Consider the following 15580-nt stretch of genomic DNA (forward strand, 5'->3'; position numbering starts at 1 on the left):
CTAATTCTCTATATACGCTTCATTGTCAACCCCTCTCTCTCTCTCTCTCGCTAGTCGCTTCCCATTAATTTGAAAGCAAATTCTCAAGCATTTGAGTACAAAACAAATTTCAACTCTCCGCTTCTCTCTATTTATAGAGTACCAACTAATTTGATCTCTCTCTCTCTCTCTCTCTCTCTCTCTCTCTCTCATTGCTTAGCTTAGGTATAGGCTACAAGCAACATGGAGGTTGAGTACCAAGAGGTTAGTACAACTTCTCATATTCCTTCTCTATTAATTAAAATTATCTTCCTTGTCTTCTTTTATTTTTCTCTGTGATTTTCAAATTTATGAGTTGAATAATGATTTAATACATCTTCGTGAACAGGGTCACATTAGGAATGCAAGAGGAGTGAAGCTCTTTACGTGTAGATGGCTACCACTTTCATCTTCACCCAAGGCCCTTGTCTTCCTTTGCCATGGTATCTGGAAAATTACAAACAGCACCCTCTCTTTTTTTTTCTTCTCTTTTTTTTTGCATTCTTCATTTTGAAATTTATTCTTTTTCCTCTTAGGAAAATAATTGTGAATTAGTATTTTTTTTTTCCTTCTGCCGTTTTGCAGGGTATGGCATGGAATGTAGTGAATTCATGAGAGGTACTATTATAAGAAATTTTATTCATTTGTAGTTATGGCTCGTTCACATCTTCCCTATTTCTAGTAGTTTAAGGGCATGTTTGGCTAATACTTATTTTCTGAGGCCTTATAAGTTACTTATTAGTTATTTTTACTTATTTTTCCAAGGGCAATGTAGACATTTGTCAACAATAAGTAAATCTCCTTATAAGTGGACAAAAAATAAGTTGGGAAATCCCAACTTAGTTTTTGGCTACTTACAAGTTAAAAAATAAGTAAAAAAAAGTGAACTTTACCGAACATGAATTTGGAACCATCTGAGAAAAAACAAAGCCAAACACGCTCTAATTAGATTCCCTTGTTTATTTAATAATAAGCTAGCATACACTGTATAAAAAATGAAACAAAATTTCTAATTTTATTTTCTTAATTTGAGGTTTTCTTGATTTGCAAGTTTATTCATGCTCATAGATACTTTTACGATATTTATGAAAATAAAAGAAGGGAGTTTAATTACCTGTACTGTACCAGATTCTCTAATTTAAGATGCAAGTCTAAAACATCCAAGTTTTATAACTAAAACTACTAACTTTATGAACTTCTATGGATTGTTTTTTCCCCTCGTTATAGATGCTGACAGTAAAAAAGTTCCAGATCAAAAGTAGTTCAGCCATCTTTGTCAAAAGAAATCACTCTTACTAGCATTTTCCTAATTTAAAATAAAAAATTTCCAGAACTATAGTCTACTTCTTCCACCATATCCAATTAAAAAATTACCTACCTTCTAAGACTTTATCCAATTAATCTCTATAAAAATATTGGTAAATTAAACTGCTGACAACAGAACTACACCCAGTTTTGTAATTATTGAAACTTCTAGGGGGAATTATGATCTTTGACTTTACTCGTCCATCTTATTCCTCTATTTCCATTCTTCGAGCAACCCACACTCTTTTGAGACTTTTCATTTATTAACAAGTACGATTCTACCCTTTAATTTAAACTTAAATAAAAAAGGATTTTAGGAGTACCGAAGCCATTCTCTTTTATTTGTTTCAAGGGATCAACCAACCAATCCATTCATTTCTCCTATAAGCAAAACAAACAAAAAATGTGACATCAACACTTGATATCATCATCATCACTATCATCACCATCATCTTCTTCTTCTTCATTATTTATTTACTGGCCATCCATGAGTGGCGTCACATATATATCCATCACCAGATCAAACCAAGAAGATTGCGTCCCCAATTAAGTGGACCCCAGACCAAACACCAATTTATTGTGATTAATCAAATTAAGTCACATGGTATTTACATCTTTCTTACATTTGCTAAATCATAATCGTCAATTCATACTTAGAACAAATATGATTCATTTTAACTATAATTTTTTGGTTTATTACGAATAGACTCTTTATACTATAGCGAATTGCTAATAGATCCCTTATAGTTTTATGGGAAAATTGCTTTTAGCCCCCAACTTCCTTACAAGTATTCCGCCCCCTCCCAATACTTTTTCAACGGTCCTAAAACCCCCAAAAGCAAAGGCATAATTCCCTGAGCCCCCAAAACACAAAATCCAAGAGTTTAAAACATGTGAAGACCATAATATCCTTTCTTTCTCTTTCTTTTTTTTCATGACGTTACTGTGATGATCGGCGGCGAAGAAAACTACGATCTGGAAGACGGCGATGACGAGTTGCGTCGCCAACCCCCTTAAGTTTACATATTATTGTAATTTTTTATATCGATGACTTGAGATTAAAGTAGAGTATGTAAATTTATATATTGTTATTATTTCACTGTGATAAGTTTGTTGTTAAGCTTATGAGTTGGTGGTGAAGAAAGGTTACGTGTTAGTTTTGAAGGTTACGAGTTGGTTATGAAGTTAACGAGTTAGTTGTCAAGGGTACGTGTTGGTTGTGAAGCTTACGAGTTGGTTATGAAAATGTTATGAGTTTGGTGTGAATGTTACGAGTTGATTGTGAATGTTACACGTTGGTTATCAAGGTTACGGGTTGGTTGTGAAGGATACGAGTTGGTTGTGAAGGATACGAGTTGGTTGTGAATGTTATATATTGATTGTGAAGGTTACGCGTTGGTTGTCAATGTTACGAGTTGGTTGTGAATGATACACGTTGGTTGTGAAGATTATGAGTTGGTTGTGAAGGTTAGTTAACAACAATCACAATCAACTCATTGCCAAGGTTCACAACCAACTCGTAACCTTCACAACTCGAAACATTCATAACAAACCCATAATCTTCACAACCAACATGTAATCTTCACAACCAACGCGTATCATTCACAACCAACGCATAACCTTCACAATTAACTCGCATCCTTCACAACCAACTTATATCATTAACAACCAACCCGTAATCTTGACAACCAACGCGTAACCTTCACAATCAACTCGTAACCTTCACACCCAACTCATAACCTTTTCATAACCAACTCGTAAACTTTACAACCAACACGTACCCTTGGCAACTAACTCGTAAACTTCACAACCAACTCGTAACCTTAAAAACCAACACGTAACTTTCCTTCACCACCAACTCATAAGCTTAACTACAAACTTATTACAATGAAATAACAACAATATTTAAATTTATATACTCTACTTTAATCTCAAGTCATCGATTTAAAAAAATTACAACAATATGTAAAGTTAAGGGGGTTGATGCAATATCATCATCTTCAAGATTGTAGTTTTCTTCGCCGCCGATGACGAACGCCGGGAAAGTTTCGTCGCCGACGTCGATGACGTTCGAAAATTTTGGAGGGAACTAGAATTGTTCCTCCCAAAACTCATTTCAAATCATCACAGTAACATCATGAAATAGAGAGAGAGAGAGAGAGAGAGAGAGAGAGAGAGAGAGAGATAAATGGTATTATGATATTCACATGTTTTAAACTCTTAGGTTTTGTTATTTTGGAGGCTCAAAGAATTATGGCTTTGTCTTTGGCGGTTTTGGGATTGTTCGTAAATCAGGATGTGCTACCTTAATTTGTTACTAAACTGCGTGTCCAACAACCCAGCTTTGAAAACTGATTCGTTAGGATATTGTTTATACTTTGTAGCAAATGAATGTAGTACACTGTCAATACTTTGAGAAATAAACCTTCAAATTTATATTAGCTGCTCTAAGTGATGGGCCCTCTATCTTTGCTGTTGATAATAGTGTATTGTAGTGGGTTTTAGTCCCACATTGCTTGGGAGAACAAACCTCACACTCCTCTACTTGTATAAATATATGTGCACACTCAATATTCAATTCAAGGGAAATTTACCCAAGATTCTCTCTCTCTCTCTTACTTTAACATGGTATCAGAGCTAGGGCTATTTCCCTTTCAATAAAATTTTTAACGCTTTTGCGTTCTTTTGCCAAATCTTGGCCTTATTGCTTTGCAGCCGTTTAATGTTTTATTTTTTTTATTTTTATTTTTAATTATTTGGCGTTCATCTGCCAGATATTTTGGCTTTGTCGTTTTGCGGCCTCTTAACGCGTTTCGCGTTCTCGTTTAACCTTCGGGTTCTATTTTAAACCTTCGGGTTTCATTCTAACCTTCGGGTTCTATTTTAAACCTTCGGGTTTCATTCTAACCTTCGGGTTCTATTTTAAACCTTCGGGTTTCATTCTAACCTTCGGGTTCTATTTTAACGGCATTGTCGTTTCAAGACCGTCTCTCGGTCTCAAATTAACGGCATCGTCGTTTCAAGCCGTCTCTCGGCCTCAAACGAACGACATTAGTAACAGCATCTCGACATCTTAACGTCTCAAGATTGCTGTTATGGCTCCTTCAGAGAAGATTCCCAAACCACCTTTGCCCCTCAATGATCAAAGTGACTGGGCAGGGTGGTCCACCATTGTCACCAATGCCTTGCGTGGCGCTGGTTTGCTTGATCATCTCACCAGTACGGGACCAGTTCCACCGTCCATCAGCACTGTTGCTTCATCCAGTACTATTGCCTCTGGCAGTGGTGATGTCGATCTTCAGACTGCTCGTGCTCTCTATGTCAAGGAGAGTTCAGAGTGGCAATTGCAGGAATTTCGTGTTATGGATTATCTCACTCGCTGTGTTGGCTCTGGTCTCACTGTCGAGATTGGCTCGCTTCCCTCTGCTCAGGCCATGTGGACTCGTCTCACTGAGCGTTTCACTGAGTGCTCGGGTGCACGGGAGGCATATCTTCTGCAACGCATTTCTCTACAACGCAAAGGTAGTTCATCTCTGCAGTCCCATTTTGGACAAATGCAAGCTTTTTGGACAGAGTTACGCTCCATGCTTCCTGGACGTAATTCCACATATGAAGACTGGCTAGCCTGGTACGAACGGCATGAGGTGCATCAATTGTTTCAGTCCCTTCCTGAATATTCAACTATGGCTGATCAACTACTTCACCAGCCTCAATTTCCGACTTTGGCCTCAGTTATGGGAGCTCTCACTGCTTATGAGACCCGGCAGCAGACAGCACGACTCAATTTGTCAACAGACACTCCTACCTCTTCACTCGAGACTGTTTTGTCTGTACCTGTCACTGCTCCTGTTATGAATTATACTTCTCCACAGGCTCCCTCTCCACAGGCTCGATCTAAGCTCTCTTGCAAATATTGTAAGAAGGAAGGACACCGCATTGAGACATGCTTCAAGCTTCATCCTGAGTTACGTTCCTCAGGTACTGGACGTGGTCGGCGACCCCCTCAGTCTCAACCCTCTCGTACACCAGGATTGTTGGCCAATGCTATACCTTCTACTACTTCAGACTCTACTATTCAAGCTATTGAAAGTCTTCGCCGTCAACTTGATGCTTTTCAACATATCACCTCTACATCCGCCGCACAACTCTCTGGTATGCATTTTGCTGGTTCTTCAGCTAATCCTTCAGTCTCTGGTATGAATGATCTCTGGATTTTTGACTCTGGTTGTTCCTTTCATATGACTTGTAATGCCTCACTTTTATCCTCTGTCTTTACTTCATCCTCTCTTCCTCCTATCTACACAGCTGCTGGACAACCATTGTCCATTACTCAGTATGGCTCTATTACCCCACAAAATGATCCATCTGGTCGTCTAACACTTGGTCCCGTCTATGTGGCTCCACAATTGTGCTTGAATTTAATTTCTATTAGCTCTTTATGCATGGCGGGCCTGTTTGTCTCATTTTCTTCTGATACTTGTATTGTGCAGGATCCACAGACGGGCAAGACGGTTGGGGCGGGTCGTAGGAGGCACAAACTGTATTTTCTGGAATATCTTCACCTTCCAGAGTCCATACGTCCACGTTCTCTTGTTGCTTCTCTTTGTTCGTCAAAACCCTCTACCTCGCTTCCTGCCAATTTATGGCATAGACGACTTGGTCATGTGTGTAATAAAAGGCTGGAGAGTCTTATTCAGTCTGGAGTACTTGGTCCTGTATCATCTAGTTCTAGTATTGAGTCATGTGCTGGTTGCAAATTGGCTAAATTCACTGCTTTACCATTTAAAATGAGTACATCTGTATCCACTTCCTTATTTGATTTAGTACATTCTGATATTTGGGGGCCAGCTCCTTTGCCTTCTTCATCTGGCTACTTATATTATGTTAGTTTTATCGACGATTTCTCTCGTTTTACATGGGTTTACCTACTTAAGAATCGCTCTGACGTACTTACTGCTTATCAAGCCTTCACTGCTATGATTTTCACTCAATGGCAATCTCGTATTAAAGTTTTTCGTTCTGATTGTGCCAAAGAGTACCTATCCTCTGCCATGCGCTCTATCATGTCCTCTCATGGGACTATCTTTCAACAGTCATGTCCCTACACTCATGAGCAAAATGGTGTTGCTGAACGCAAACATCGTCATATCCTCGATACTGCCCGATCAATGCTCATTTCTTACTCTGTTCCTCGTCGTTTCTGGGCTGAGGCTATTCTCACCGCGACTCATGCCATTAATATCACTCCATCTAGCTCTCTTTCCGGTGCTACTCCTTATAGTCGTGTTTATACTCATCCTCCCCGTTATGATCTAGTTCGCGTTTTTGGTTGTCGATGTTTTGTTTTTCTGCCATCTCACGAACGTGATAAATTGTCTCCCAGAGCAGTTTCTTGTGTTTATTTAGGAATTAGTTCAGAACATCGAGGTTATCGTTGTTATGATCCCGCAACTCGTCGAGTTCATATATCTCGTCATGTTCAGTTCGAAGAGGATTCTCCATATTATTCTACTTCTGATGACTTTAATTTCCTCCACTCTACCGATCATGCTTCCCCGTCCACTGCATCACCCACTTCTTCACCTCAATTTTCCTTTCGAGATCTCCCTGACATCTCTCCCTCTCCTTCTGTTGACTCTTCCTCACCTGAGTCTTCTCTTACACCATCTAATCCATATCCTGTGGACACAACTCTCACTCCAGAAAATATTGTTGATCTTCATGCACCTGCGCCAGCATCTCCCCCGCCTGAGGTTCCTCTTGCTCTTCGTCGAGGCAAACGCCCACATGTCATGCCTGCCCGGTATGCTTCTGTTACTTCTTATTCACCTATCTTTCATAACTTTCTTGCTGCCATTCATACTATTGTTGAGCCAAAGTCCTTCCAAGAGGCAGTTCAAATTCCAGAGTGGCGACAAGCTATGGCTGAGGAATTTCAAGCATTTCAGCAAACTCATACCTGGGATATTGTTCCCTGTCCTCCTGGGATCTCTCTTGTTGGCAGTAAATGGGTTTATAAGGTCAAGTTTCGTCCTGATGGCACCATTGAACGTCGAAAAATGCTTTTCTTAATATCACTCCATCTAATGTACCTTTAAATTTATGGCCCAATTGTATCCCTAACAATATGATAAAGTGCATCTTAAGTCTTCCAAATTTGTAGCTCGTCCCCGTAATTTAAAAATGTTTGCACCTTAGTCCATTTGTGAAGAATGTTATTTAATAAATATTATATTTTAATTTTCGGGTAACTAGAGTATTTGTGGTCCGCTCTCCTAAAAAAAAGTTTTCTAGAACTACCATTGTATTCATAACTGGGTTATATAGTAAGAGGGTCTATCCCAAGTTAACCCTAATTTTTATTGCATTTTGGTCGTGGATTGAACTCAACTTCATTTCCTAACTAATGCGAGTCATAATTGTCTGTAAACAAAGTACAGTTTTCAATGACTCTCTGTTATGGATACAACCGTAGATGTCGAAACTGATGGCTGTGATTTCTACTTGCAGGTGTCGGAGTTAAGCTGGCAAGTGCAGGGTACGGAGTGTTTGGGATAGATTATGAGGGACATGGGAAATCCATGGGAGCTCGGTGTTACATCAAGAAGTTCGACGACATTGTCTCCGACTGTTGCCTCTTCTTCAAATCAATTTGCGGTATAATTTCGCTGTTTTCTTTTCCTCGCTTTCTAATGTAACTGTAATTAGCGTAAATTTCAGAAAATGCTTTTGAAATTTTCTAGCCTCTCTGTTATCACGGTTGATCGTCGAATTGGAGAAGATCAAAGTAAAAAACGAGTAGTTTAGCAACTTTTAACAATTATCGCGGTCTGTAAGAATTTTCAAACAGTTCAGATGGACTCATAATATGATTTTGAAAGCCCAGAAAAATTTCTCTGATTTAGAATTATTTACAAAGTATTTCCTCGCAAGTATATGTTTTTATGTTAAAAAAAAAAATTGTAGTTTAATTTGCATTCTGGATTAACTTTGGATGGACAGAGTTGGAAGAGTACAAGGAAAAGAGCCGATTCCTTTATGGGGAGTCAATGGGAGGTGCGGTTGCTCTCCTCCTCCACAAAAAGGACCCCACATTTTGGGATGGTGCAGTTCTTGTTGCCCCAATGTGCAAGGTGACGCATGTTATTTTCTTGGTATTCTATCAAAAACCAGTAGCTAACAAAGATGCACAATACTAATTAGTCCCGTTGTTTTGTGTCCAATAAGTCATTAGCAAGTAATTATACTAAGAGTAATTGGGTATGTTCCCGAAAACCACTATATCACTAGCCTGATGGGGTTTAGTGTGTGTCACGTCATCGACACAGGAAAGTACCGGCCCTCATTGTCTTAATTAATTATCAACTAAATTATAGTTGATAATATTTTCATTCCAAAATATATTCTTTATTAAACTCCATTCAGCACGTGTAATAATAGTAATCATCAGATCTCAGAGAAGGTGAAGCCACATCCAGTCGTGATCAATCTCTTGACCCCAATTGTAGAGATCATACCCAAATGGAAGATTGTACCCACCAAAGATGTAATTGACTCAGCCTTCAAAGACCCCATCAAACGTGAAAAGGTAGTTAATTAATTCGGCTGATTAATAATAATCAAAATTATTTGGTTAATCAGCTACACTAACTCCATAGTAATTACTTTCATGCAATCGTTTATGGGTGGTCAGGTTCGGAGTAATAAGTTGATATATCAAGATAAACCAAGGATGAAGACTGCGCTGGAGCTGCTGAGGACTAGTATGGACCTTGAGGAAAGCTTGGCTCGGGTACTAGTTTAACCCAACTATTAAATGCATTAATTATGAGTTAAGGGTTTTGGCTTGGTTAGCCCTACAAAAAAAAAATTAACTATTCATTTTATAAGTACTTGTATAAACAAAATATAGACTCGACTTAATCATAAAAATACAATTTTTTTTGGTAGCTTTCATGAGTAAAGACTAAAGAGTCAAAAGAATTTCACTCAGAGGATCTATCTGTCGAAATGAAACTACAAGGGTACTATGTTAAAAAGCGACATATATGCAATTAACCCTTAAACAAACCAAAATTGTTAACTAACTGTATTATCTAAGTAGCTTTGACAAATTACTTGTACAGGTAAAGATGCCATTCTTGGTACTGCACGGAGAGGCCGACAAAGTGACAGATCCCGAGGTAAGCCTGGCGCTATACAAGAACGCCGGGAGCTCGGACAAGAAAATGAAGCTGTATCCGGGGATGTGGCATGCGCTGACATCCGGGGAGCCTGACAGCAATGTAGAGGCCGTATTTTCGGACATCATCAAGTGGCTTGACGACCGCCTGAAGGGCACGAGGTTGGTCGGCGGCGGTATCTCAGAGAATCCGGCGGAACGTGGCCAGGAGAGGCAGGGAAGAGTGCACCACCACTCTTCACTGTGACGGTGAAATTAGGATATCACAGCGTGAAAATGGGGCCATAGAAATCAAAACCTGATAGGAAACATCAGATAAGAGGGCCTCGGATGGGGAATACTACATATCAGTGTGCTGATTCATGCGTTGTACGCTGATACAATGTTCTCATTGGTGAAGATGTTTTAATTTTTTGCACGGATGAAGACATTTTAATTGATTGCATTGACGACGTTGAGTTCTGATTGCGTAACCGGTATCGCATTCTCCTTCACCGTGTACTGATTCGTACATAGAACCCTCTTATAGGATTTATTATCCCTGATCAAGCAATCAGTGCTGAAGAAAGCAGTCTTCTAGCTCTCCAGTGACGGGAAAAAAAAGCAAGGGGTCCCAGCGACACAAGATAGGAAACATGCATAAGAGAAACACTAGTCTGAGAGCGCAAAAAACTACAACAAGCTTCTTGAATAAACATCCAACGAAAACCAGATTATCCAAAAAAAAACATGTTTTCTTCTCCATCTCATATAGATTGTTCCCAGCAGTTGCCTGCCTTCCCACATAATCACTCAAAACTGAACTGTTTTGTGTTACGTCTGCTCTCTGCTGCTTTCCTCTGTCTCTCTCCCTTTTTTGTCTCTGCTATTCAAATGGGGCAGGGTGGGACTTCGAGAGTTGAGCCAGCCTGAATCTGACCCCAGCCAATGAGACGCCAATGCTTCTCGACTCTTCGACTCAGCGCAACCTTCTCACCTTTGCTCGTGCACACCGGTGCAGTGAGCTGCAATTTTGCCAGGTCGTTCTTTACTGCGACTACTCGAGCTCCTGTGGACATGGACCCTATGTTAAGCATCAGGATCTCACCCTTTGCGAGCTTTGATACTTTTCCTTGCTTCTCTGTGCCTTTTGTTCTCACACCCAACAGCCTCCGCAGCAGGAAAAAGTTAACCTGTAAACAAAGGGAAATGAACAAAATTAAAACCAATCCCAACAAGAAGACATATACACATGAAATAAAGCTTAAAGAAAATGACTAATGTCTATAATGTATATAAAAAAAGCAAATTTGAACTTTAAGAACGTGACTTTTTGAATTCGCAGAATTACCTGCATCAGTCAACTTCTTTCTAGATGTTAATCTTAGTTTTCAAATTCACTAAGCTTCACCTTAATTGATTAAAGTCAACCATATACTTCTTACTTCAATTAGAAAACCAGAGTATCTTAAAAGATTTCTAAATACAATAGAAATAAACTGCTTCCTTACTATTATTAGAAGAGACATGTAAATTTTTAATTTGATTAGTATCTCTTCCCAGATGGTAGAATATGTATTCAATTATTTAAAAAAATAAAATGTTGTTAAATTAGAGTTAGCATTCAATTAGCTTTCCTCTATATATTATTTCATATATAAACAAGATATAACCTCACTCAGATTTATCAAATGTTCAAGGTCAAATGTGCAATGACTAATGCACATCTCCAAAATAATGGTACAAGGGAAAAGAAGAAGCTGTTGCATTTCTCCATATGATTTGTACATTTTCTCATGTTACAAAACAAGAGATAAATGACACAACATGAACAAAGATAATGAAAGCTAACCTCGAGCTCAACAAAAACATCAGGCAGTGAACCAACTTCACCAAGAACTTGACCCACAAGCCTATCAGCACGGGTCAAGGTTGGATCCATTGTGGTACCTACTCCAATGAGGCCCCCAGGAACCGCAAACTGGAGTTCATTTTGCTCAGCATACAATGAGACGATTCTCGAATATATGGGAGTACATTTGATGTTGCCACCTTCATCTTTCAGCACAATACCAGGTCGCACTTCAATGAATTGGTTCACTTTCAAAACTCCCTGCAAATAACCCCAGACTATATTAAAAACTGATGATCTTCAAACAGGGCAGGCTAAATGTGTTAAATATATCAAAAATGGAATAATTATAGCCAACTCACTAAATACAAAATGATGGGAAAATTGTATATTGATCATATCAAGCTCAAACAAAATTATGAACATACCCTGAGGATACTTCCACCAGCAACGCCACCTTTTATCTCATCAACCTCAGATCCAGGCTTATTCACATCAAAAGAACGAATTACGATCATGTTTGGTGGCGATGTGAAGTCCCTCCTAGGGATCGGGATTTTGTTCACAATATACTCGCAAACAACATCAATATTATATTTCAACTGAGCAGAGATCGGCACTACAGGAGCACCATCTGCAATTGTTCCCTGCACCCATCACTTCCCAATATGTAAGAGATGACAAAACCAAAATCAATTAGGAATCAATTTAAAATTCTGGAAAGAGGTAAGAGGTAACTCAGTTTAGATGAAACTGACCTGAATGAACTTCTGAATAGCTTCATGCTGATTAATTGCTACACTTTCCTGGATAAGATCAATCTTATTCTGCAGAATTATAATGTGCTCAAGGCGCATGATCTCAACTGCAGCGAGGTGCTCAGAAGTTTGGGGCTGTGGGCAGCTTTCATTACCAGCGATTAGTAGCAATGCTCCATCCATGATAGCAGCACCATTAAGCATTGTAGCCATGAGAATGTCATGACCCTAGAAGAAAAAGCATCATCATCATTAGTAGCATATCATGGTATGCACCTATAAACATTCTTGGGAGCAACCAACAAAACACGTGCTTACAGTCCAAGCAAACCTATTCATGCACAGATAAGTTGTACAAACTTAATCGACAAACCATGTAAAGGAGCAAAACAGTCTAACAACACACCAGTTAGTTATTAAGCTTCCAGCAATCATCAAGGAGTTTCAACAGGAAAATAAGCATTATAAAATCAAGTGCGTTATGCACATGATTTTAAAAAATTATTACATGTAAAATTTTCCAAAAATATTACATTATAGTATGCCATAGGAATTTTACGCATCCACTCATGTAATATATATTATACAAGAAAGCCTCTAAAATTGGGGATTACTAGACCCACGTATGAACCCTGTGAGGTTACGTATTGCCTGTGGAGCGTTGGCCAGACAGATTATGCTGGCCCCATGAAATATTGATAGACCACTTACAGATATACGAATAGCATTTTACTAGACCTTTTGGAGATGTCCAAGGGGGTTTTACCTGGAAACTTTGGAGATGTGCAAAGCCCTTTGCCAATTCCGCTTGAGACTACAGGACTTATAGGATTTACTAGACCTATGTCATATCTTTCTGATAAGGTTTTTTGAACTACCACAGGACCTGTTGGATGACACCAACATGCTATTGGATACTTGGCTAGATGGTATAACAGCTTAAAAGAATATTAGTGGTTCACTGAGGTATAGATTGGAGACCTTGAGTAATGCCCAGCTTGATGATCTTGTGTTTTGAATTGTTAAAAGAATTGAATTCTGATAAGAACTAGAGATGTGTTACACTTAATACAATCCCAAAAATTACTGGTCAGGAATGATAAGATATTGCTCTTAAATTCAATGACTAATGGCATCTAGCCGTATGATCTAAGGGTCTATCTTAGGGGCGTGAAAGTGTACGTTTACTTCAATTGGATTTCTGAAAGCAACTATTCGGTGCTTCTTTAAGACTAGAACTAGCTTTTAAAGCTAACTGTTTGCCATCAGCATCTTAACCCTCAGACCATAGACCTACATTTTTTGCCTCGGGCCAGTAAGAAATCTCTCCAAAGTCCAGACTAACCCATCAAGAAATTGAAGGCCAATGTATTCCATTTTTACACAATCATCTCAAATAGTACTATTGCCCACTCGAGAGGGGAGAATGGGAAAAGGACACTGATCATGTTTTCAGCGACATTCCCATGTCTACATTCTGCTTCCAAGTTGACTACCAATTCAAAGCAAAATTTTCATTGCTACTCATAATAAATCCAGGTTGCAATTACCAGTCATCTAAGCCTTTCCTAATCAAATGTGGTTGACAGCAAACCAGAGTCGCAGTGATCCATGGATCTTTTGGAAAAAAAACTTAATGAGCCGCTGCCAACCTGACACCAACATTAAAGCTAATGCCAAGTTCCTAGCCTATGAAAACATAAACAGGTAGAGAACATACTATAAATCCTAGAATAATTATTGGCAGGCAGATAACATCTGGCCATCTTGCATACATAAAATTAAGCTTATGCACCAAAGAAGAAACATCCAAAGATTTTCCTAGACAAAGAATATTGAATAGGGGAGAAGGTAATAGATCATGAAGTTCAGACATCCAGGATATAGACATCTGCCTCCCTGACATTTGTCTATACTCAATAAGAATATGACTCACAATCCTCCATACCAGCCTTGCCAATCATCTATTTTCTTCCATGCAGTTGAGAAGTAGTTAAGTATGAAAGAGCATCGCCTAGATGCAGGAGCTTAAACTATTTGATGTCTGCTGCCCATAAATGGACGCATAATTTTTTTAACAGGCCCTCCCATAATTTCCTAGGTGTCGGAAGGACAACATGACACTACCTTACGATGACTGTTCATAACAAGCCTCTCTTCATAACTGCTTCCGTTGCAATATGGGACTGCCTCATGATGGTTATCAAGTTGGTTATCAATTAAAAATTTATCATCTTGGACCATTCTTTAGAAAGTCCTTTCAGACTATGGCTGCCCAACAGCTAACCCCAACTAGCTAAATTACTGGAAAGAGAGATGCTAAGACTACATAAATGAAAAACTACTACATGTTAATAATATGTCAATAACTCATGAAAAAAATACAAAACAGATCTATATACATATTCTCCAAAAGAATCATTAACAGATGTTCCACGGTAATGTAAAAATAGTTTGAGCAGTCATTTTACCGGGCAATCCACAAATGAAACATGCCTCAACAGCTTCATTCTAGCATTCTCAAATCCTGGCACATCACATAAGGGACTGTCTTCTTTTCCACTTCCATAAGCCCTGCATGCATGTGAATCTCATCAAACAGCGAAAAATAAATACAGACTAAAATCGGAACTTGTCCCATCAACGATATCATACTTGTAACACATTGGTCGAGGACATCTATCATCTTCACATTTATAAATCTTTGCATTAGCGTAACCCAGTTTGATAGTAATATTTCGCTCCAACTCATTCTTAAAGCGAACAGTCTGCATTATGTGAAATCCAAACAATGTCATACCCAAAAAAGATTTAAAAATAAAAAAATGCCTAAAAGGCTATTATTGGCTACCAAAAAGTAACATAAATATTCAATGCAAAACATTCAACTAAATGTTACATCATATTCTTATGCAAGCAAATTTCAAGGAAGAGGAGACTGATTTCTTCGACATATGAAACTTCAAACTTGTACAGACAACCATCGCAAAGAGGCCCCTTAGTAACTATGTAAAAGATCAGTATTGGGAAGAATACAAGATATATGTGTGCGTGTGTGCGCGTGTGTGTGCATGCGCGCACGTATACGTGTGCGTGCGTACATGTGTGCATGTGTTCGTATGTAAACATTGTTAGATATAAAATTATAACTCTCCCTCTTATCTTCTTCATTTATCCAAGGTCTGAAGAACTTGAGAAGAAGATACGAGGTCTAAGGAACTCGGGAAGGAGATTAAGTCGGCAGACACCAAATGTTTATCTCAATTCTTTTTCAGAGGGATACAGCCCAATCAAGAAGGAAAGAGAGAACCCCAACTCGCCAAAGTGAACAATGGATTAGGATACAGCCCAGTCAAGAAGGAAAGAGAAAACCCCAACTCGCCAAAGTGAAAAATGGATTAGGATACACTGCACCAGTATCACCAAGCAAACAATTCAGTATTAAGAGTTGATACTAATAAACTATTGTGAATAAGTCTTATATTG

General features: G+C 38.7%; 2 protein-coding genes across 2 annotated transcripts in view; one reads left to right on the forward strand and one right to left on the reverse strand.

Annotated features, from left to right (window-relative positions):
• Nucleotides 1–10233, forward strand: LOC109848275 (caffeoylshikimate esterase-like). The gene is made up of 8 exons (XM_020417700.1): nucleotides 1–243; nucleotides 368–461; nucleotides 604–636; nucleotides 7834–7980; nucleotides 8326–8456; nucleotides 8774–8911; nucleotides 9017–9115; nucleotides 9450–10233. Exons 1-8 carry the CDS (start codon nucleotides 223–225, stop codon nucleotides 9750–9752), a joined length of 966 nt encoding a protein of 321 aa, XP_020273289.1. The 5' UTR covers nucleotides 1–222; the 3' UTR covers nucleotides 9753–10233.
• Nucleotides 10167–15580, reverse strand: part of LOC109848273 (eukaryotic translation initiation factor 2 subunit gamma-like) — an 8796-nt gene continuing 3382 nt past the window's right edge. Inside the window, exons 4-9 of the mRNA XM_020417699.1 lie at nucleotides 14750–14862; nucleotides 14566–14668; nucleotides 12095–12322; nucleotides 11765–11983; nucleotides 11337–11597; nucleotides 10167–10677 (exon numbers count right to left, since the gene is read on the reverse strand). Coding sequence (XP_020273288.1) covers nucleotides 10375–10677; nucleotides 11337–11597; nucleotides 11765–11983; nucleotides 12095–12322; nucleotides 14566–14668; nucleotides 14750–14862 — 1227 coding nt within the window. The 3' untranslated portion in view covers nucleotides 10167–10374. The remainder of the gene's footprint in view (nucleotides 10678–11336; nucleotides 11598–11764; nucleotides 11984–12094; nucleotides 12323–14565; nucleotides 14669–14749; nucleotides 14863–15580) is intronic.

This window comes from Asparagus officinalis, chromosome 7 (assembly GCF_001876935.1).
Source record: "Asparagus officinalis chromosome 7, Aspof.V1, whole genome shotgun sequence".
Lineage (NCBI taxonomy): Eukaryota > Viridiplantae > Streptophyta > Magnoliopsida > Asparagales > Asparagaceae > Asparagus > Asparagus officinalis.

What these genes read in the sequence shown, in the direction of transcription:
- LOC109848275 (XM_020417700.1), top strand. Translation starts at nt 223, where the DNA reads ATGGAGGTTGAGTACCAAGAG. An exon ending in CTTCTTCAAATCAATTTGCG is followed by an intron (nt 7,981 to 8,325) that starts GTATAATTTCGC and finishes TTGGATGGACAG; the next exon opens with AGTTGGAAGAGTACAAGGAA. An exon ending in ACCCCATCAAACGTGAAAAG is followed by an intron (nt 8,912 to 9,016) that starts GTAGTTAATTAA and finishes ATGGGTGGTCAG; the next exon opens with GTTCGGAGTAATAAGTTGAT.